The sequence below is a fragment of the Notolabrus celidotus genome, chromosome 5, assembly GCF_009762535.1.
Source record: "Notolabrus celidotus isolate fNotCel1 chromosome 5, fNotCel1.pri, whole genome shotgun sequence".
Taxonomy (NCBI): Eukaryota; Metazoa; Chordata; class Actinopteri; order Labriformes; family Labridae; genus Notolabrus; species Notolabrus celidotus.
The window spans coordinates 20,439,871-20,462,278 of NC_048276.1; the positions used below are offsets into that span (position 1 = coordinate 20,439,871).

Below are 22,408 nucleotides of genomic sequence, written 5' to 3' on the forward strand. Positions count from 1 at the left end.
TCACATAACCATCACGGAAACACCTGCGTTGTTGTAATGGATTTATTGTGGTTGTTGTCAGATTTTTGATAAGGATGTAATGCAAACTAATAATGTACCGACCCATTTAACTGACCAGGATGCTCAGCTATGTGTTTGTCGTAGTTTTATCTGTAGCACTGTTTTTTCTACCCTGGGACTGGCTCTTTAAATTGGGAAATGAATCAAACCAGGGTCCCTCTGTGCGGCTCCTGAGCAGACGAGAATTAGCTCTGTACGACGGGGAGGAAGGCAGCAAGGGTCTTTATCTTGCTTTATTGGGACACGTTTTTGATGTACATAAGGGACACAAGCACTATGGACCTGGCGGTGCTTACCACGGCATGGCAGGTGATTCATCTCTCCTTCTGCAGAGTCATTGTGTTTCTGTTTACACCAAAGCTCTCAATATTAAACGACAGAGAGATATGTTGATGTTTAACCATTGTCTTATGCTGGTGAACAGCACACCTTAGAGGCCTACAAAGAACGCGAATTCCAGTCTATCAATAGCACATTATCAGCTGCTTAAGAAGATTACTGTACTTTACTTTATGAACTGTTTTCAGGTAAAGATGCCTCACTGGCCTACATCACTGGGGACTTCACAGAAAGTGGCCTAATAGATGATGTGTCCAGTCTGTCCCCACTGCAGGTGATGGCCCTTTATGACTGGCTGGCCTTCTATCAGAGGGATTACCAATCTATAGGTATGTAATGATTAACACCCAACTATGTTTTTTGTTCTTATTCCTTTTTTTTTTGTTTTTAATACAGCTCATACATTTCTCCATAAACATGATGAGATAACAACTATTTTCTAGGCTACCTGTAGTTTAAATTTGGTAAAACCCTACATCAGGCATGTCCAAAGTACAGCCCATCGGCCAATTGCGGCCCAAGGTCCATTTATTTATGGCCCCAAGCTTCCATCTTAAATTGTGTTATTTATAGCAAAGGAATTAATCACCTTCTGAATCATCTGTACATTTGCAGTTTCTTTCAAGTGCACAAGTCAATCCAGAAACGTCTCAAAAAGCTTCATATGGACTACCTGTCTAAAGCCAAAGCACTGGGAATTCTGCAAGACGTCAATAAAGAAGAAACACAAGAACTCTTAAAGCCGACAGGTTTTCAAATTAAAGTTTTTATCATGATGTGAAAATGTTCTTGATGAACACAAAAGTTCAGAAGACACAAAAGAGGACACAAGACATATCCTACAAGTACTAAGCCATTAACTAAGAGATGTCCCTCAAAAAACTCACACAATTGTGCTTGTATGTAAGGAAGTTGTAGAGCATTATTCAAGGTCTTCATATTATTTATTTTATATTATGTCACTACCACCTTATGAAACCTGAGAAAAGTATATTAAGACTGTGATGAATTTGAAACATCCTCCTTGCATGCTTTCAATAAGCAGCAGTGAGGTCATCAAAGGATAACTCTTTGTTTAAGGCCTAGTTGTTGTAGAGTATAAAGATGCACAATAAGGCAATCATAACTGCTTTGTTAACTAAAAAATATTCCTATATGCTACTTACATTAACGTCTAATTATTACTGAATATATGTATTGATTAGAAAAAATGTTGCCTATAATTTTAACTCTCAACTGCTTTAGGAATTTAGCTCTGACCGGGTCCTTCCAGGATATACAGTAGAGAATAGCTGAAAAATGATCCATCAAACCAATGGTTGGAGAAGTTTAATAAATAATAATAATGCATTTTATTTGAAGGCGCCTTTCTTAGCACTCCAGGTCACCATACAGGGCAGAGTTATAAAAAAGAACAATATAAAAATTAGGCTGATAAAATCAACAAGGCATGATATAGTGGAATTAATAGATACAAATTAAATTAACAGGATAAGATACAGTGCAGTGAAGAGGTGTAATCAGAGTGAATATCACAGTCTAAAAAGATGTGTTTTGAGATGTGATTTGAAAATGGAAAGAGAGTTGATGTTACAGATGTCTGGTGGGAGGGAGTTCCAGAGGCGGGGGGCAAACCGGCTGAAGGCTCTGGACTCCAAGTGGGCGGGTGGTGTAGTGAGGTGAATGGAAGAAGAAGACCTGAGAGTGTGGCTGGGTGTGTTGATGTGGAGAAGCTCAGAGTGGTATGGGGGAGCTGGGTTATGGAGGGCCTTAAAAGGGGAGGAGCAGAATCTTGAAATTGATGCGAGTTTTGACCGGTAACCAGTGAAGCTGCTGAAGGACAGGAGTGATGTGATTGATGGACGGAGTTCTGGTGATGATATGATGGAGTTTATACTGTTTCATCTGCCTGACCCAAGCTTGGTTGACACATTGAAACATCCTGTAAAACTTAAATCTGTGCAACTCATTTTTTGAAGTGCAATATCTTATGATTGAACCTTGATGGAGCCACCCTTACATGTTTAATTTCAGGTCTGCTGATAGGCCGGTTCTACAGCAACACTGGGCAGCCCACAGAGGCCTTGGTGCAGACAGAAAAATCTCTAGCAGAGGGCCAGAGAATGAAGGCCCAGTCTGAGACTGAGAAGATTCAGTTTCCAGCCTGTAACTCAGAGTGGAGCTCTGCCAGAGGAGGAAGAGTCTGGTGCTCCACTAAGAGGTATGGAAAACATCTGGCCTTATCAAATATTAACCAGCTTATACAGCATATGCTTTTCTGAGATTGATGGCAGTTTACACAGGCAGGCTAGTGATATATAGACTTTTTTTTTTTTTTTTTTCCAGTGGTGGAGTGGAAAGAAGCTGGACCGGTGTCCCACGTAAACTCTTCTCTGCGGGCTCCGCTGGTGTTCGCTGTGTGTGTGTTGAAGACCTGTCTGCAGCAGAGGATGATCCAAACCTGCAGGAGTATGACGACTGTCCTCCACATGCTGAGTCATGCTCTGTTAAAGAGTAGTAGACTCTAGGCCAGATCAGAAAATGGACCCACAGGAGGACAGATTTTTTTTAACAGTACAAATCTCAGGGAAACACAGCAAACACTGTGCACAATAAAAAGGTGGAATAAAGAGAATTCAGTGCATTTGTTTTTGATGACCTTTATGTAAATTTGTCCTCCCTTTTTCTAAAAGGATACACCAGGAAGAGACAGGCTAGATATCTGAGCATACAGATACAATATAATGTGCATAAAAGATTAAACAATGTGCATAAAAGATTAACAGAGGCAAGATTTAGGTTTGTCACAATGACAAGCACAAACTGCATTAAAGTACAAAACAGTTGTAGTGGTCAAAAATATCACACATTTATCTGTACAATTTAACAATACTTAAAGAGGCCCCACTACCCGGCCATCCCTCCACTCCACATTCTCCCCAATGATCAGAAATGCCATGTGATCTTTGATAAAGTGCACCTGTTAGGCTTAGAAATCAAGAAGCGTTACATGTTATGGGTCAAGACGACAACTTGACTTGAGGCAACATTTGGGGACTTTGATCACAACTTCCTACAAAGGACCTCATGGCAGATCAAAAATGGAATGTAATCATTTGATGGCTGATTTTTAAAACATGATTTATGATTATGACGATGACATGAAAAGGCTACAAATTAAATCACATGCATAGGCATAAGAGGCATCTCTGTAACTGAGGACAACAACAGTTGAGAGAATTGTTTTTGATCCTCTCATAAGGGGGGAGGTTTTCTCAGGTCACATTTTTTTTAAGTTTGCCGTGTTAAAAAGTGAGCCAAATGATGGAACAATCACAGAAAACATAAGACAAACTTCATGGAGGAATTTCATTGCTCATCTGGCCATCTGTTACATTTAACAGTAAAGTGATTTGTGTTCAATGATATAATTAGGAATCTACTTTGAGAAGACCTCATTAGGAAATGGTGCTTGTAAAAATTGAGTTGGGTTTCTTTCCCTTTAAATCCTCCTCATCTGTCACGCTTTAACCAGTCAGTACAGAATCAAGATGACAGGAGAGCGACATATGAAAGATTACAGAGAACATGCTGATAGTTCAGTCTTTGTAGATCCACTGATCTAAGGTCATAATTCCGTTTTATTGACAGCAGCCTCAGCTCTCATAAAAATTTAAGATCTCATTGAATTTTGGTCTTGGGGCAGGTCACATAGCATGAAGGCTGCAGATGGTGAAACATAACAACAGGAAGCAGTGATCCTTGCTCTCAAATGTGGATTTGATCATTTAAATGTTCATCACTGAATTGAAATGTCTACATACAGAAGCAGCTACCTGCTTGTGACAATAAGAGCTATTCTTTATAAACATTATTGACCTTGGGAAACTGATTAACAAACAGTCCAGCCATCACAGACCTAGAGATCTGTTATATCCATTTAAGATACTTTGATCAAAACAGAAACAAAAAGACAATGTCCCTCTAGAACAATAATAGTTTTTCATCGACTGGAACTTTATAAAGATGACGGTCCATAACTGTCCGGGAATCTCGTTAGTTTGTCCTGCTACTGATGTCCCTTCTCCTGGTGTGACTGGATAACTGTGCCGAGTTGAACCTGGCATGGCCAGTGTCAGAGTGTGGAGGAGCTCATGGCCGCTGTTTTACGACACCCCACCCAGAGTTAGTACATCAAAGCAGATATCACACACCCTCACCGGCTTGTTCAGGTCAAACTTGATGATAGGGATCTCCTTTATAGAGCACTTGTGGCACAGCAGGCGCCCACAGTGGCGGCTAGAGACGACAGAGAAGAAAGAGGCACAAAGTTAGCCATAAAGTTTGACACAAATTAAAATATTGGTAAAAATAATAACAAAAAAGATTATTGTATAAACACAAAAATTATAAAATACTAACCAGTGATGTTTCCGTGTTGTTACACCAAACTTGGCAACACATTCATAGCAGTTAGATCCATCACACCATGGGGGCTCTTTGGACAGCATATCTAAACAAAGGATTAGAAATGATCAGCTATTGGGGCGCTGGTGGCCTAGCGGTCTAAGCGCCCCACATGCAGAGGCTACAGTCCTCGTTGCAGGGGTCGCCGGTTCGATTCCCGGCCGTGACCATTTCCTGCATGTCTTCCCCCGCTCTCTACTCCCCACATTTCCTGTCTCTCCTCAGCTGTCCTATGGAATAAAGGCAAAAAAGCCCCAAGAATATAACTTAAAAAAAAGAAAGGATCAGTTACAGGGGTGGCTGTGGCTGTGGCTCAGTGGTAGAGTCAGTCATCTCTCCTTGGGCAAGACACTGAACCTCAAATTGCACCTGATGACTTAGCTAGGGGTCCGAGAATGTATCTAAATGTGGTTAGTTATTACAGATGGGCACTTTGCCATCAGTGGTGTGAATGTGTGAATGTGACATGTTGTATAAAAGCGCTTGGAGTGATCAGAAGACAAGAGAAGCACTACATAAGTCCTGCCCATCTATCATTTAATATGTGATCCTTTAACTAGTGGTCAGCTCCAAATAGATGCAGTGTAAAAACCTTGTGTCAAAGCCCATCATTCCATAAGGAGCCGTCATTTCCATACACGGTCCATGTCTGGTAGATACTGAGGTGAAAAACTTACCTAAAAGGCGGAAGAGCAACTGTTTGGTTGCAACTTGGTAGTTAAAAATGTTGATGCCCTGATTATTAGTGACTCCGAGTCGAGCCCCAGCCCTCACAATGGCACGGCACAGGTTTGCATTTCCTTTCATGTAGGCCAGGAGCAGAACTGCAATAAAACACAGGTCACAGCGGTTCTACGTTTAGCACTGGATTCAAGAAAGTGTTTGTGTACTGTCACTTATAATAGAAGTAAAGCATGCTCCAGTACCTGTGTTCCCTTCATTATCTGGTTTGTCCAGAGGGTACTCAGGCATACACTCCAGGAACAACTCGAAGATGGCAGCAGCGTTCTCTTTCCCATAATGGCCGAGTACATGCATTGGAGATTGACCCCTGATGAGATATACCAAGATGACAGAGAGACACAAGAGTTGACATTATAGTTTACAGCTTCAACCTCTTATAATGTGCATACTGTGCTGAAAAGGGTATAAAAATAGAAACACAGTCTACATGTTCATGTACTGCTGTTCTGACCTGAACTTGTAACTGGTCTTAAAGAAGAGTCTGGCTCTGACACAAGCAGATTTTACCTGAGATTGAAGGCCTCGGCATCAATGTTGGACTCGGTGAGAAGGGTTCTGACATTGTTAAGGCGGCCCTGCATCACAGCCAGATGCAGAGCTGGGGAGAACACGTAGAGAACAGACAGGTACAGGATTAAAATGTTATTGTTGATTTATATTTTATTAATTGTTTTGGATCCATGAGGAATGTGTTGTGTTGGGTTTGGGATGTATTTCAGCATGTTTGTTTTATAGATTCATGCCAGATTATAAGGAAATAAAAGACTAATGATTAAAATGTATGGTACCATTATTGCCATTCTCATCCTCAGCAGCAAAGTCTATTCCATTCTCCAGCAGCACAGAACAAATAGTTGCCAGGTCCTGCTGGGCGGCCAAATGTAGTGCTGTCTGTCTGTGTTTGGTCAGCTCATTTACTTTGGCTCCGGCAAGCAGCTGAAAGCAAACAAATGTAAAATAAGAAGAGCATCAACTGCACTGCTTTGTAAAAAATCCCTTAGATTTAATACATCATTGAAATGAGAAAGAATCTGAGGTGTGTACCAGGTTGCGGACAATGATCTCAGACCCGGCCTGGACAGCCAGGTGGAGAGGGGTGAGTTTGGCTGCGTCCTGAACCCTGGAGTTGACATTAGCTTGGACACTGATGAGGAAGAGGACGCTTTCAATGTCTGAATTCTGCACAGCCACATGCAGAAAATTACGCCCTTTGTTGTCCACCTGCAAAGAAGCAATAGTTTGATGCCAAGAGAGATTTAATGTCACTGTGTGAAATTGCTACAATCAAACAAACGGCACATTTCTGTCAGCTCTACCTGCTCTGCAGCACCTGGCTCCCTCTTTAGGATGGCCTCTGCTGCCTTATTGTTCTTGTGCGTCATGGCACAGGCGAAGGGGGTCATTCCTTGACGGTCCCGTATGTTAAGACGAATGTCTGGATGAGATATGAGGAGCTGTATGATAACGTTGTGCTGGTTGCTAATGGCAGCGTGGATGGGAGCTCTGCCCTCTGCATCCTGATGGAAAAAAACAAACAGGAATAATTGCTGTTTACAACTCACTTTGTAATTAGATATGTGGCATAAGCTGGAAAATGTGCAAGTAGCACTGCACATAATTGGACCAGAGTTGTAACAGGAACTGACCTGTGCATTGACATTAGCTCCAAACTCTAAAAGGCACTGCCCCACCTCCTCCAACCCCCAGCTGCTTGCCAGGTGGAGGGGCGTTTGTCCATCTCGGGCTTCTTCGTCTCCTTCTCCATTTGGGCCAGGCTGCCTGGGGCTGTTCACGTCACACCCACTATATGCACATACATAGACAGGAAGTTAAGATAGCTGGCTACATAATTTTCATTGGCAAACTTTGTCAAAACCTTTTCTTATAGATGTAACTGTACATGCATCACTATTCTCTATTTAGACTTATAGTAAGGAGAAAGGCTGACCTGCGAATGAGGAAGCAAGCAGAGACCTCATTGTTTTCATCAATAGCTCTGTGCAGGAGGGTCTGCTGGCAGCCTGAGGGTCCAGGTCCCCAACATGTTGCATCACAGCCATGGCGCACCTTGATGTGACAAACAGGTCTCAAACAGTCAAAATATAGGAAAATATTGTCTAAAATAATGATCTACATAACATACAGTTTAAATGGCTTTTAACAAGACAGATGACCCTGCTACAGTTTTGTTCACAGATGAGATGTTATGATCTCAGCTACCAGAACTAAATTGATTGCATACACATTTGTCTTACCAGTGTGGATGCAATATCTTCCAGGCCGTTCACCAGAGCCAGCCACAACGGAGGATCCCCTTTGTCATTCACCACAGACATATCAGCTCCTCTTGTGCAAATGGCATCCACCACCAGTGGCAGCTGGTTACTGATGGCCAACTGTAGTGCTGTTTTTTCCTCCTGTGTCCTAATAGCAGAGGAAATCAATTGAAATAAAATATATTTAAAACATTTACAACTTTCATCTTAAAAACCTGAACTGGATATTGAAATCAATTGTCTGTGCTGACAGATCAGTCAAGAGGCCTCTTCCAGTGAAAAAATCCTAATATTTTCTTTCCCATCTTACAGCAGGTTGTTGTGTTATTACTGTACATCACTTATGACTACTGAATCTGGTTCGAACAACAAAATAACAACAGATGGTGGTTACACAGCCTGGTGGCCACTGACTTCTATCTACGTGTACTGTCTGCTACCTGAAAACATAGCCTCACAACAATAATTTACAAAACCACAAAAATTTTTTACAGCTGCAGTATCACCCAGAAATTACCTAACATTGATGTCTGCCTGGTGCTCCAGAAGGAAGAGGGCACTCTTGCTGTCCTGTCTTTGGATTGCCATGTGGAGCAGGGTTTGTCCATCAGACATGGTGTCATTAATAGAAGCCCCTGATCCAAGCAGCTGGGCCGCTATGGTGTGCATACCTGACAGAGACACAATGTTGCACATCATACACACAGATCCAGTCTTTGTAATGTAAAATAACGCCCAAACTCATTCTAAAAGATCATAATTAACTGTATAAATACTTGTTTGTGGAGGTGCAATGTTATGTACCTGTCCAGAGGGCCAAGCCCAGCACTGTCTGGTCACTGCAGTCTTTAAGACTGAAGTCTGGAATGATCTGGAGGTTGTTGGTTGCATGAAGTGCATTGGCTGAAACAGAGCGAAAAGAGAGTCATCAGCAGATCCGTTTCAGGATATTTGAGGACAACATAGCAGACTTTAACACACCTGCCATGTTCCTGTTTCATTACATGTATATAAATGTATGGAAGTCCAAAAACCTTACTGACCTTTTTGTTCGAGGATAACAGAAACAACATCTGGATGGTTGTGAACGATGGCCATGTGGAGGGGGGTCTGCATAGCCACATCACGGCTATCATCAGACAGGGCCTTCTGGGTCTGCAGGTTGGGTTGGCTCCTTGCTGGAGCAGCTCTGCTGTCAGGCTTGCCAAACCACAGCGACATGCTGTATGAAGCGGACTCTCACCCTGAAGTAACAGTTTAAATTATAAACTTATAATTTCAAGAAATCTTTCTCAATAAAAAATCACCACATAAGAATCAAAAGGAAAGACTGGTCGACTAGGTCTGTTCATCCAAACTTTGTAGCCAAATGTTCATACACACCCATTTGTTGACATGGTTGACCTTCGCTCCATGAGTGGCGAGGAAAAGAGCAGCTGCCTCGTTGCCTACCTGAGCTGCTCTCTGCATGAGACAGTTTCCTACAAGGGATAAAAGACAAAGAATGCATTTAGAGGTATAGGTATCATGCTGTTTAAGTACGTGCTGTAATGTGAGATTATGAAACAACACCTGTGGTGCTGTCAGGTGCGTCAGGATTGCTTCCTCTCTGGATAAGCTGGGCTGCGAAGCTATTCTCGTCGAAGGAAGTGCCATTCACAACTGGAGCATCATCCTCAAATGGGTTTATTGAAGGGTCTGAAGACATGGTGATGTACTGCAGGGCCAGCCACAGAGCCATGCTGCCCTCGTGATCTTTCAGTTCCAGGTCAAGTCTAATGAGATGGACAGATTACCTCTGGTTAAACACAGGATTATCTTCAGAGTGAGATGATGAACAGGCACATACTGGTGCCTTCAGGTAAAAGGAGTGATACATTATCCATTCTAGTAAAGTAGTTATATGTGTTGATCCTATGAGTTTTAATTTGTTGAATAATATGACTGCAGTTTGACGTTTTCTCAGAAACAAACTCAGAAACAGAATGTAACTCACTGTGTGCACTGCAGAAGCTGGTTGAACACAGGCTCGTTCCCTGATGCCACAGCTTCATGCAACGGAGTTCTACAACGGATCAAAGACACAGCTGAAGTAACACAACACTTTGTGAGGTAGTTGGTGATCCTGTAAAACTGCTACAGTTTATAAACCAAGAGCCTGGTGACCTACCTGCCCTTACTGTTCTGCATGTTGGGGTTAGCTCCCGTCTTAAGCAGGGCCTCTGCAATACTTGCCATGCCACTCATCACTTCAGCAGAGTGTTTCTTAGGGCTGAAAGAACAAACCAGGTGAAGAGGTGTTTCGACTGCTCCCACTGTGGCTGCATTCACCTGAGCTGAGTGGCGAATCAGGAAGATGGAAGCAAATTCATCACCTGCAGAGGTGGAAGAGGAGGAAGATTAACAGGCTTGAAGAAAAAAAAATGTCTGCATATAAACTTTAAATAAAGAATTCACACAATTATCAAGGTTTTGAAGGGAAAAAAACCCTAAAATGGAAGAAGGAGGCTTCACAACAAGTGCTTATTAAATACAGGGATTCTGTTGACTGTAGTTATCAACATATTAAGCCTATTAAGCCAAGGAACTCCTGTAATAAACCCTTGCCATTTAAAGTAATGTTTTAAACCAATAAAATAAACAGATCATTTATCTTTACCTTGAGGCAAGAGAAAATGTGGTAAGATATTACATTATTTTAATATGCTAATGAAGCTTTTCGTAGCGCATGTTGGTTAGATCATAGGGAAAAAAAGACCTTGATTTATTAAGCAAATGAGTGATTGACAAAGCATGAAGTTTCATTCCCAAATGTAGGTAGCCTGAAGGTGGTAAGAGCAAAGAGCATAAATATCCTCTTACAAGTTGAGCTGAAAACTACTAACATGTAAATACAAATACAAAAGCATCAGGCTACACATGTTTTCAATGCCATCCCCAGCTCTGGAATAGAATTATTGATTTTCATGATATTATATCTCTCTCGCCTCAGTGACAATAATGCTAAGAACGACTTGTTCCTTTGCCATCCAATGCATGTATCATGTGTTTGTAGTGAATGCTTATTTGCAACACCTGTCCATAGAAGGTCTTTAAGAGAGTTAAACCAGTAAGTTAGAAATAAAAAAGAAAAGGATAAGTACACCAAGATACAATAAAACACACATTTGACAGTGACAACCGATAAAGAAAACCAGACATGAGTTAGAGCCATTTCTGCATATTTTGTTGATTATTATGTTTTAATAATGGACAATGAAATGATTAATGGCTCTAAGTTTCTGTTTTATTTCAAATGCGTAAATGTTTATATCATGAGATCCTCCTCCCGGGATATGAGATATAAGGGAGCGTGGGACAGGTGTTGCTGATGAGACAGGGGAGAGCTGTATTGTTTTTGGACCGCTCTCTTTTTTTCGTTATTTAACTGCAGATATAAGCCTAATCATGCTCGTGTTTTTGTTGTGAAAACTGCACCATCGACAGTAATACATCTTCTGTTCGATCCAAGCCAGACTGATTGTGTTTTACTGGAGTGCGTCAGGACCGCAGGTCTCCTCTGAACTAAGGAAGGAGGCCGAAACCCATAGCAAAGCCGCCACAACATGAGTGCAGGCTTGTTGCTCAATGAACCAGGATTTGGTGGCTCTCCTAAACGTGGTGAAGTTTGTAACGAGTTTCAAGTAAACAGGTACAGAGTTCCAGGATTGTTGCCCTTTTATGTTAGATGTTTTGCAGAATGAAACTTTACAGTCACAACATAAAGCTGTATTCTCTTTATGTAATTACAGAAAGGCTGACAAGAAAGTCCATTTAAGCATTTCAACACAAACTTTACATGATGGAAATCTATACAATTACTAAAACTTAAAAAAATGTATTTATTAAAATGCAACAGTGGTAGCATCTAATATGTTATTTATCCAGGATTTTTAAGGCCGATTTTAAAGGCACTCTAAGGTTTTTTAAATAAAGTATAGCCACCAAATTGGTATAATGCCGCAATCACAGTATCAAAATTCACCAAGTCACCAGTCATTTGACAACTTCATGAGAACACTATGGGATTCTGCAAGGGCTGAAGGCCAAAACAACAAAAACAAACCAACCACAAACTACCCCCAAACAAACAAATTAGGCTGAGGTGGCTGCCTTGTTGTTTTGTATGCAAGAAAAATCCTGTGTTATGTACTGATCTCGTGAGACAGCTCATCACTTTTATGACAAATATGGTGATGCTTTAGTCTGACAGAGCACGTCATCTCCTCACACCCATAGTACTGACCACAAATATCATCCCAGTTATGAAACTGTCAGACCTTCTGAAACTTAAAATTCCTGTAAATAATTTGACAATATGTATAATCTGGTGGGTAAAATCAGAAGTGGACATATTGTGAAAAAAAATCAAGAAAGTAAAAGAAAACAAAAAAACACATAAATGAAATAATAATGTCTCCCACACACCTCTTTGGATGGCCTTGTGCAGAAGGCTCCAGCCACTCTGGTCCACCATGTCCACATCAGCTTTATTGTTAACGAGAGTGGTGGCGATACTTTCCAATTTACGAGAGAGCGCCAGGTCAAGAGCCAGGTCACCGTTGTTGTCCAGTTCATTTAGCTTGCCAGGCAACTGCAAATGAGAGAAAGCAACGTCAATATCCAAATGTAAAACCTGATCAGGCATAACAGGAGACCTTTATTCTACCATGCCGGTTGCACTACACAAACAAACAAACAAACAAGAAAAAAATAAAAACATTGTCTCATGAGCAGTTTAGTATCTGTTGAGAGCTTACCTGTGAGTCCATCTCGATGAGATAAAGAAAGACAACGTCTTCTCGCTCGACTTTGATAGCTTTGTGGAGAGGATACTCGGTTTTAGATTTGATCATCTTGTACAGAAGTTGGGCACTCATGGTGCTGAAGTCTTCTTTTCTGAGATCATCCTAATAAAAGACAAACAAAAAGCACAACAAAATATTAGTGCAAGTTCTCAGAAGTGGCCTACAATGGAAAAGGTCAGCAAGTGTTAACCATTTTCTAAAGAAAGAAAAACCAAAATCTGACATTGACAGGCTCTTAAGGTGGTGATTTTCTTGCCCTTGCAGAAAGCACTTATAAAGAAGGAACAAATAAAAAGAGAACAAATTAAACTGGGGTGTCAGAGACCGGTGACAGTACAGAGCCATTTTCTACAACAGAGTCATAACAACCTTGACAACAGGGTTTATTGTATCGTAAAGAAGGAGATGAAAACACATGAGAAACACAATGACCCTGATCTTTCAGAAATGAGTAAACTCAAAGAGATTACACCTAAAATAAACACAGGAAATTAAAAGCTGATGGTGGATTCAGAAGTGGCAGATTGAAATGCCCCAGGAGGACTGGTGAAATATATGAAAGAAGTAGATTGTTATATTCTCAGACAAATGGTAGCATCTGGCAAAATAATGAGGTATGGTGATGTACAATCTCAGAACTCAACAGCAATCATTGGCTACCATTGGCTGACGACGATAGGCGATATATAACTCTTGGAACAGATGCTAACTTCTCTGTAATTCTGGTGATGCCAGCAGTTTAACGACTACAGCCATGAATTTCCTCACCAAGCAGTCAATGTAAACGCCATCAATTCTTGGTTAATCACATCTCCCATTGAAGTGTTCAACAACCTAGCCAACTTCAGGGGTATGAAACAAAGTGACTGATATTCTTGTAATTTACTTGCAGTTAAAATGTTTTCAGTAAATAAAAAACCCATCATGATTACCAAAAAAAACCCGGCTTTGCCAGGTCTGTCCTTGAGAAGAGGAGAACGCAACTTTTGAAGTGTTTGTTCAACGAAGGTCAGATCAACTATTTCTGATGAATTCCAGGGCATTAACACTTCTTAACACCGATTGACTTTGGTGACATCAAGCAGATTTCTGACTCAAGTAGAAAGTTTGATCTAGAATGGATTGTTAGCTGCACTTGTACGCAGGTATCTCTTTTCACTACCACAAATTGTGTTCTGCCTGCTTATCCTCTCCACATGGACTGTTTTTTCCTGCATTCATCAAAGCCTGCTGATACATGATTGGTCAATGCTACTCAGACAAACATACTGCAAACAGAAAAACCAGAACGCCTCCCATGCTGACACTCCTTACCCAGAGTACATATTCTACATATAATTATAGAATCTGTAAATAGAGGATAGGTGATGTATAGGGTTGCAAAGGGGTGGAAAATTCCCGGTGAATTTCCGGAAAGGTTCCAGTAAATTTCCATGGTAAGTTAAGCTGGAGAATTTTGGAAATATTACAAATTGGAAACTTTCCATGTGAATTAAATTAACTGGGAATTAGTGGGAATTAACTGGGAATTGAAGGTAATTTAATGGAAAGATATCTAAGCATAAATATGTTTTGTTCTGAGCATCCAAAATAATACAATTAAAACAGATTGATTTGTAAGTTGAACTTTATCAAGTGTTAAATATTTCATTGAAAAATCAATTTTTTCATTGAAGAACAAAAACATGAATGTTGAGTTAATATTACTCATAGCCCTGACCCAACCCATTCAAAAATTAACAAAAATGCAATCCAAACAAAGTCCCATTCAAAATGTTAAATGAAAAGAGCAGCTCTCCCTCCAAAAAAGTCCCATTCAACATGCAAGTAAAAAAGCATCTTCTTTCTTGTTTTTTTTTTTTTTTTAAATCAGGATTAAGTTAAAATATATTTTCTCCAACTATATTTAAGCTCCATATTAAGAGCCAACCTTCAATTTAGTGAATTCCTGGTTTATTCCCGTTTACTCCCATTTATTCCCATAAATTCCTGTTAATTCCCATGGACAGTTTCCAACTTTTAAAATTCCCGGAATTTTGCAACCTTAGTTATGTATAATTTGTAGAACAGCACTAAAAAAACTCATGTATGCTAATGCATGCGCATAACAACAAATAAAGTTTCTATGTTGGTTAGGAGCACAGCCTCAGGACTATTGTTCTCACCCAGTGACTGGCGATGATCTCCCCACAGTAGTTCATCAGCGTGGTGGCGTTCAGCTCCTCAGCTGTTTGGTAAAAGCGGATGCAGTTCCTAACATTCACTGAGGACATCACACCTTTTTCACACCTGTCCAAGCAAAGACACAAATGTTTTTTAGAGATGTTAATCTACATGTGTTAACCTATGAAATATGCAAAAGTAAAACCATCATATTCAAATGAAGTTTATCTGAAAGGAGCATTAGGTTTAGAATACACGACTTGTGCTGACCTCTCTCTAAGCAGCTGCAGCTGGAAGCGGTTGGCCAGCTTCATCAGGTCAATGAGAAAGGCATCATCCTCGCTGAGCTCCAACTCATCTGTGTATGCCCACCGCAACATTGCCATGGCAACCTCAGGTTTGCAGTCTGAAAAACCCAGCATCACATTTAGGCATTTTGCCACAATTTCAATGGTAGCCATTGATCAAAATGAATGCAAGGCTCTCTACACATTTGTCCTTGGAGATAATAGCTTGAAATTAATATCTAAAACTACATTTGTAATTATTCAAAAATAAAAAGCAGAAATTCTTTGGACATATTTTTCATTTGTCAGGCATCACCCTACACGAAAAAATCTGAGGGATGCACAGAGCATAAATATTCTTCAAAGCAAACTCAGGACCTACATTTTTAGTCTTGCTTTTAACTGAGTTTTATTCTTAACAGTTATATTTATTTACATATTTATTTGTTATCTAGTTCAAATTTTAGTCACTTTTATTTTACTTTTATTATTCATGTACTTATTTATTTATTTTAAGCATAGCATCATATTTTCTTTTAATATTTTAGTGTTTTATTATCTTAGAAATGTATTTTATTTTGGTGATTTTAATTTCCTGTGTTGAGTTTTAACATCTTATTTTACCTCCAGTGTTTCCTCATTAAGATATCATGAGAGCATTTCCTCAGTTTGTTCAGCAACTTCTTTTTTAGTATTCATTTTATTTTCATTGTTTTAATTACTATTGTTGCATATATTGTGTTCTTAACCTTAGGATAGCGGGGTGTGTTTGGGGTCGGGCTGGTGGTGGGATCTTTTTCTTAATTTATTCTATTAAAAGGTTGTTTTTATGTACAGCACTTTGTGTTACAATGCCACTGTATGAAAAGCGCTTTATAAATAAAGTCTGATTGATTGATTAATTGATATGAACTGATATAAAACCTCACAGATTAGCTTTAGAGGAAAACAGGCCTCAGAGCCGTCACATACTGGACTTTGACAGTCTAGATAATCTCCTCCTAAATAAACATTCAGTCTTCGTCTGTTTACCCAGAAGCATGCTGACCCAGTAAGGAGTGAGTAAGTGACATTAGCTTTTTTTAAGCATGATCCAAGCTACTTCTGCTGTGTGTAGTAAAAGGCACACCAGGGTTACTCACCAGATAGGTCCAATTCTGAGGTGGAGGCCATGTTGGCCAGGCTCCAGGCATCACTACGAGCAGCCAATACAAACTTATGGGCACTGAGTGTTTTGTCTGCAACTTTTACTTTCAGATCACTGCAAAACAAAACACATTCATGTCTGAGACACAAAAACAAAAAACAAACATCCTGAATGTGAGCTGGCAGAAAATCCTACTTGAATGTTATTAAGAACACTCACAAAATAACTATTATACAATCGTATTATCGTGCAATATTTGGCAGGACAGTCACACTTTACTACAAATACACTATCAGTTCTACATGAAAACAATTAAAGGACTACCACAGTAGCAAAATATCAAACAAAACTCCTTTCAACCATGACCCTCACCTGTACTGTTCCTGCTGATAGAGGTCTGCCACAATGTCGAGCAGACGGCTGATGAAGGTGTCCGTGGCTGCAGGGCTGGGGGAGCCCTGCCCGGAGGTCTGCGCGGCGAGCACGGCACAGCGCCTCTCTGTGTCGGCCAGCTTCTGCTGCATCTTCACATACTCCTGCCTGAGCAGGGCCAGGTGCTTCTGCAGCTTGGCCACCTCCTCTGACCCACATTAAAGTACAGGAGACAGACAGGGCACAAAACAAGAGGCAGGGATGGAAAAAGCAGTTAGAGAGACTTCCAAGCACAGTTTAGATGCACCCTAGGGTTAAAAAGGTTGCCCGATTGGCTAGTGTTTGGGAATGATTTTGCAGAAATTATCATCCAATGTATTTTTTTAAATTTCTTCTAATTGTTGACGATCAGTACACAGGTTATTTATTATGACACAAGTTCCTTTTTTTCCTTTATAAAGCCTGTTTGTGTATCATAGAAGCTGTCCTGAGAAGGTTTCTAACATCCCTTTTCCAAGGCATGCAAGATGCAACATTCTGGATCTTAATAACGGACTACAGCAGGATCTCAATAGCGTATATTTGCTTGGTCAGAGCTTTCTCTCTTCCTCTTAGGGAAACTTTCAACAGAAATCAGTGAGTTTCACTGGGGCCCATTTCCTTCCTTTAAACCAGTAAAGTTTTAGTGAGGAAGGAATGCTGATGCGGCACATTACTTTGTCCTCTCTCGTAAACCCTTATTGGCACGGCTACTGGTCATGAGGATCAGATGGGGGGGTGTTTCTGAAAACCACCTGACCAGCTGAACACAGGAAGGGCGGCATGGTGAAGCTGCAGCTTAAGGCTGACCAAGCATAGTGAAGAAATTCTTAGAATATAATAAAATCCACTTGAGTTTTGCAGGATTAAGCTGGAATGGCTCATTTATTTGCAAAGCAAATGCAAGCTGAAGCTTTGGAAAGTATGTCCAAAGACAACTGCACATACAAACTATACAACAGATGTGTTCTTTTGCAGACTTTGAATAGCAAGGATAAGAAAAGACAATAACAGACTGTCTGTCAATACAAAATAATGTAAAGGAGCACTGTTAGGTGATATGTGTCCACTCAAGTAAGGGCTTAGACAAACACTTAGCATGTCTAAAAACACATGTTTGGCTCAATACTAATGGAGCAGCTCCATGCACAAACCACCACAGATTGCAGTATTTGGTCTTAAGGTTTGAGTTGGTCAGTAGATTTTCTTTAAGGAGGAACCCACAGCATATATTTGGCCCATGTCTAGGACAAATATAGGTGATGCCCTAAGCCATGGCACCTCTGCCAGGTGATGTCCTACGGGGAGGGACACCTGTGAAGCCTACTGTCTCTGTAATAACCCTACATAAGGGATGACTGATATCAAAGTGTTCTTTTGAAGAGCATATCATTATAAACGAATCGGTGACAGTAAGGGAGCATTGGCGGGTATGGAAATTAAATATTAGCTGTATTAAGGGGACAGTTTGACGCAATCCTGACCGTTGACGTTTAGCTTTACGTTCATATAGAATGCCTGAAAACTCCATAAGTAAACACTGAATTATTTTGTTTATGTAGCAAAGCTGCAATTTGCCTAAAATAAAAACTCGTAGCAATAAAATTTCAGCTAGCAACATCAACGAGAGCTAACGTTAACGACAGAGCTGCACTGGTAAGCTGAGTGTGACATTACAAGAGCCGAAATGCTTCATATGTTAAGCCACAGACAATGTAATGTTAAATAAACTGCCGAGACACTAGTTGAATCGGTCCAACGGTTTAACGAGTATACGAGGATAACAGGGAGTGGACCAAATAAGTCAAAAAAACCAATCTCATACCTTCCGCCATGTTGCTCAACGTTAGCTCCGTGGCCCAACGGTCTCTATCGCGATAAGACGGAGAGGCAGGCAGTGAGCAGTGGTGCTGCGTTCAAGTGATTATCAATACACGTTCATGAATCATTCACTTATTTTACTCGCACCGAATTAGTTATATTTTCTGAGGTATTATTAATGTGGTTTAATTCTTAAGAAGTAGGGGAGCTTCTGACCCAAGTAGTACTGTTCATTGAAAAAGATAAACTGTTATCAAACTGGCGTTGCATTCAGGGGCATCTGCCAAACTTTTTTTTTTGTGAAGAATTTTTAATATTTTATTTTTTTAATTATCGGCCAAATCTATATTCACAGTAGGCACAGACACTGCTACAACTAAGATCAATAAAAGTCCCTATCTATTATACTGGTATACAGTTGACAAACATACTGACTGGTCAACTCTTTGCTGTGGGCCAGGGGCGTGTCCAGAGCTTTTTGACCGGGGTGGCCCAACTGAGGCTCTCACATAGGCAGGGGTGGCCAGTGCATTTACAAATAAATAACATTTACCCTTTCTGTCTTCACAGCCTACTTTCATTAAAGTATTAAACAGTTGTTATATTCCTTTTGACTTAAAAAAACATGACAAAGTGGCATAAACCTTCTAAGCTTAATTCTTTGGACTTACAAAATGTGTTTTTTCAAAGTCCCATTTGAGGGCAGTAATAAAGAAATCTACAGTCAGCCTTTTAACTCATCCTAAATTATAGATTTTAACCATAGACTGTATAAAATATGGACTTAGTATCCGTGACGTCACCCATCTGTTTCTGAAGACCTGTTTTGAGGCCAATCGTCAGCAGCAGCCATATTGCTTCTGTCGAGCCAGTGTGACGTAAAGAGGTGGAGTTTGAGCCTCCTAGCCAACAGCTGCAGTGTTCCCACAGGCAGCTGTGCCTCTCATTCGAAGACTAGTAATGTCAATAGCTTCGAAATTGCCGCGTTAGAAAAAAATTCACCCCCCTCACAGTGAGAGCGGATCGAGAAATGAGCTATTCAGACTACACTCATCTTTTGTACCAGGCTGCAAATATGTTTATTTCTGCTGTAAAGATCGTCTTTTTCCCATTCATGTGTATGTGGTTTCCAGTATTTCCGGAGCCAGCCTCAAGCGGATCCTCGATGAACTGCAGCTTTTAACACTTCTGCATTGGACAATATTTTTAGACCGGAGGTTGCCGCTTGATTTTAACAGAAACCCCAACTCTGACAAGGCAAATAGCCAATCATAGTTTAGGATTTCAAGGGGTGCCAGTGCCAACCTTGGCAACACTTCTGGACACAACACTGCAGTAGGCATAAACCTTTCAGTCTATGATTAACTAGCCATGTAAAGAAAATATTAAACCAAACTTATTACCCGGCTTTCTTACTGATCTTCCGGTTGTGTAAGAAGCTTGATTCTGATTGGTCAAAACCCCTTGAGAGCGGTTATTAACATTCACTAACATGAGCAACACCAGAGTCAAACTGATCGCATGCATTCATGTCAAAACCATCCACTGAAAAGAGTTCCGTCACATTTAACAGGCAGATAAGAATCCATCACCATGTAACATTGACGCTGAATCACTGGGATTATTTCTTTAAAACTGTAACATGAATAATTTTAAATCAATAAAATAATATTTTAATCAATGTTTTTGACAACGTGTTTGTATTTTAAGTTAGTGGCCGGGTAATAAGCGGGATAATGTATGGTTAGCCGGTTGTTATGGGAAAAAGAACCCCTTCAGGGTGGTCAAGACTGCTAACCATACATTATCCCTTACATACAGTTGACAAACATAATGACTGGTCAATTCTCTGCTGTAGGCATAAACCTTTCAGTCTATGATTAACTAGTCATGTAAAAAATATTAAATCAAACATACTGCATGGTTTGAATATTGTTCAGAAGAAATATGGACAAATTATAGAAGAAAATTGGGTTAACATATAAGGTCACAGGTGGATAATTTTGTCAACTGTTGTGTAACTTAGAATATTTCTCAATATTTGATTATTATTTGAGTGAATTCTGCTGTAAATAATTGTCTTTGCCATGAGCGTTGTGTAGTTCTTGTATCCAAAACACAACTGAATTAAATACACAAGTAAATATTGAAAAAAGTCATATTATAGAAGAACTCACTACAGGTGACAGGTTTCATAACATGAAAAATATACATCAGTATTTTGTCTTTGTACATTAGGCAAAACTGCAATAGTTCAGTGAGCAGAGTAATCATGGGAATATGGATCAGGGGAAAGAAGAGTGGCAAAACAAAATGGGCACACATACTGTTTACGCAAACACTCAAACATTCGCAAAAAAAATCCCAGAAACATTCAGCAGCAAAAAAGAAAAGAAGGTACGATAAAGCATGCATTACAATTCCTACTGAGGACAACACAGACGGGGAAAAGAGGTTGCTAAAATAAAACCAGAGAAGAGGACCTCAAACTGTATCAGGATATCAAAAATTAACATGTGTACACTTTATACTAGAGGAATTATTGCTACACCAAATTATTACCAATACCCTAATTGTACAGATTCCCTGTGTACTCGCTATTAAATAAATTCATACACATGTGATACACAGTTTCTCCATCATTTTATCAATATTTTTAAACATTGTTCAATGCAGGGTGAAGTGGCCTAGCATTTTATTAGGAGGCACTTTTGAATAAAGATAAACAGAGTCTGACATGCACAAAAATTAAGGGGGAATTGGGCTTCTTTTAGTCATCTGAGCTGGGTGGTAAGACAAAAAACTAAAAAAACTAAATCATTCAGGGACACATGTGATGCTGAGTTCCAAGAATGTTAAAGAACCCAGATGAACAGCTGTGTTTTCTAATATGGCGGTTTTCCTCTTAAAAAGAAAAAAAAACTTTATCAGTCAGGTCACGTCTGGCTGGAATCAATCAAGCTCTTCACTGCTGACGTTCCTTCAACAGCATCCTCGTTCTGCAAAGACCTCCTGTTAAAAGAACCTAAAAAGAACTAATGCATGCTGAAGCTGAGAAAAGGGGAAACAAAAATAAATCTATGTGGAACCGGCTCTATTCATTTGGTCTAAGTGTCCTGATGGATGGAAAGGGAGTTTATATATTATCCGGTTTAGTCTGTTTTATTTACATGTCTTTACAATATCTTCCTGAATGTTGAAGCAGTTCATAGACTTGGAAAAATGTTTCATCATCATCTGGGTTTTTTGTGTTTTTGGAGTTGGCACTTTCTTGGCGGGTTTCTGTCAGCTGTGGTAGTCACTGTTATGTTCTATTGCAGCCTACAGTAGCCAGTCTGTTCCTGCCGGGATAAAGGAGGACAAGCCTGACGACAGGGTGGAGGAGTGGAGGAGACAGTGCCATGTTGATTTTCAATTGGGGACCTGTGGGAAAGACAAACAATAGTAATGTAAGGGGGCACTCACACTCGGCCCAGTTGCCCCATACCGTGCCAAAGCACAATTGTCCCCTGCTGGCCTGCACTCACATTGCTCCAGGCCCAACTAGGCCGGAGCATGGTCACCCCTTATACACGTCATCATGTCGTAACAGACACGTGTAGCATCCTCAGATTACAAGTGTAGTCTGAGAGTCAGCACAAGGACAACAAAATAGAGAACATGACTACAACGATCAGCCCTTTAACACTCAAATAATTTAGGTGATTTTCTGTTCATGTTGACTTTTTCCCAGCTTTTTGCCAGGAACTGGTACAAGCTTGATCGGAAACCCGTGCTACAGGCAGTGTCAGAGTGAACACCTTGAGGGTAGTGAGAACGCTGTTGGCGACTGCTGTTTTTATCTAT

At 40.2% G+C, this 22,408-nt stretch overlaps 4 protein-coding genes across 4 annotated transcripts in view; 2 read left to right on the forward strand and 2 right to left on the reverse strand.

Moving 5' to 3' along the window:
- Nucleotides 1-3,043, forward strand: LOC117812500 (neuferricin). The gene is made up of 4 exons (XM_034683296.1): nucleotides 1-369; nucleotides 588-728; nucleotides 2,434-2,620; nucleotides 2,746-3,043. Exons 1-4 carry the CDS (start codon nucleotides 120-122, stop codon nucleotides 2,915-2,917), a joined length of 750 nt encoding a protein of 249 aa, XP_034539187.1. The 5' UTR covers nucleotides 1-119; the 3' UTR covers nucleotides 2,918-3,043.
- On the reverse strand, nucleotides 3,044-18,667 carry ankfy1 (ankyrin repeat and FYVE domain containing 1). Its single transcript, XM_034683293.1, is given in 26 exon segments — nucleotides 3,044-4,698; nucleotides 4,822-4,912; nucleotides 5,544-5,690; nucleotides 5,793-5,917; nucleotides 6,118-6,208; nucleotides 6,399-6,546; nucleotides 6,655-6,831; nucleotides 6,927-7,127; nucleotides 7,257-7,413; nucleotides 7,559-7,677; nucleotides 7,866-8,034; nucleotides 8,404-8,557; nucleotides 8,691-8,789; nucleotides 8,930-9,055; nucleotides 9,058-9,130; nucleotides 9,270-9,367; nucleotides 9,459-9,661; nucleotides 9,883-9,951; nucleotides 10,057-10,261; nucleotides 12,354-12,519; nucleotides 12,686-12,835; nucleotides 14,899-15,022; nucleotides 15,167-15,302; nucleotides 16,326-16,444; nucleotides 16,703-16,910; nucleotides 18,567-18,667. Coding segments are annotated over 26 exon segments (3,498 nt in total). The 5' UTR covers nucleotides 18,577-18,667; the 3' UTR covers nucleotides 3,044-4,565.
- Nucleotides 18,282-22,408, forward strand: part of spns3 (spinster homolog 3 (Drosophila)) — a 26,832-nt gene continuing 22,705 nt past the window's right edge. The window contains exon 1 of the mRNA XM_034683294.1: nucleotides 18,282-18,397. The gene's annotated coding sequence lies outside the window, so the exon portion shown is untranslated. The remainder of the gene's footprint in view (nucleotides 18,398-22,408) is intronic.
- ube2g1a (ubiquitin-conjugating enzyme E2G 1a (UBC7 homolog, yeast)) overlaps nucleotides 20,707-22,408 on the reverse strand; it is an 8,862-nt gene continuing 7,160 nt past the window's right edge. The window contains exon 6 of the mRNA XM_034683297.1: nucleotides 20,707-21,985. The gene's annotated coding sequence lies outside the window, so the exon portion shown is untranslated. The remainder of the gene's footprint in view (nucleotides 21,986-22,408) is intronic.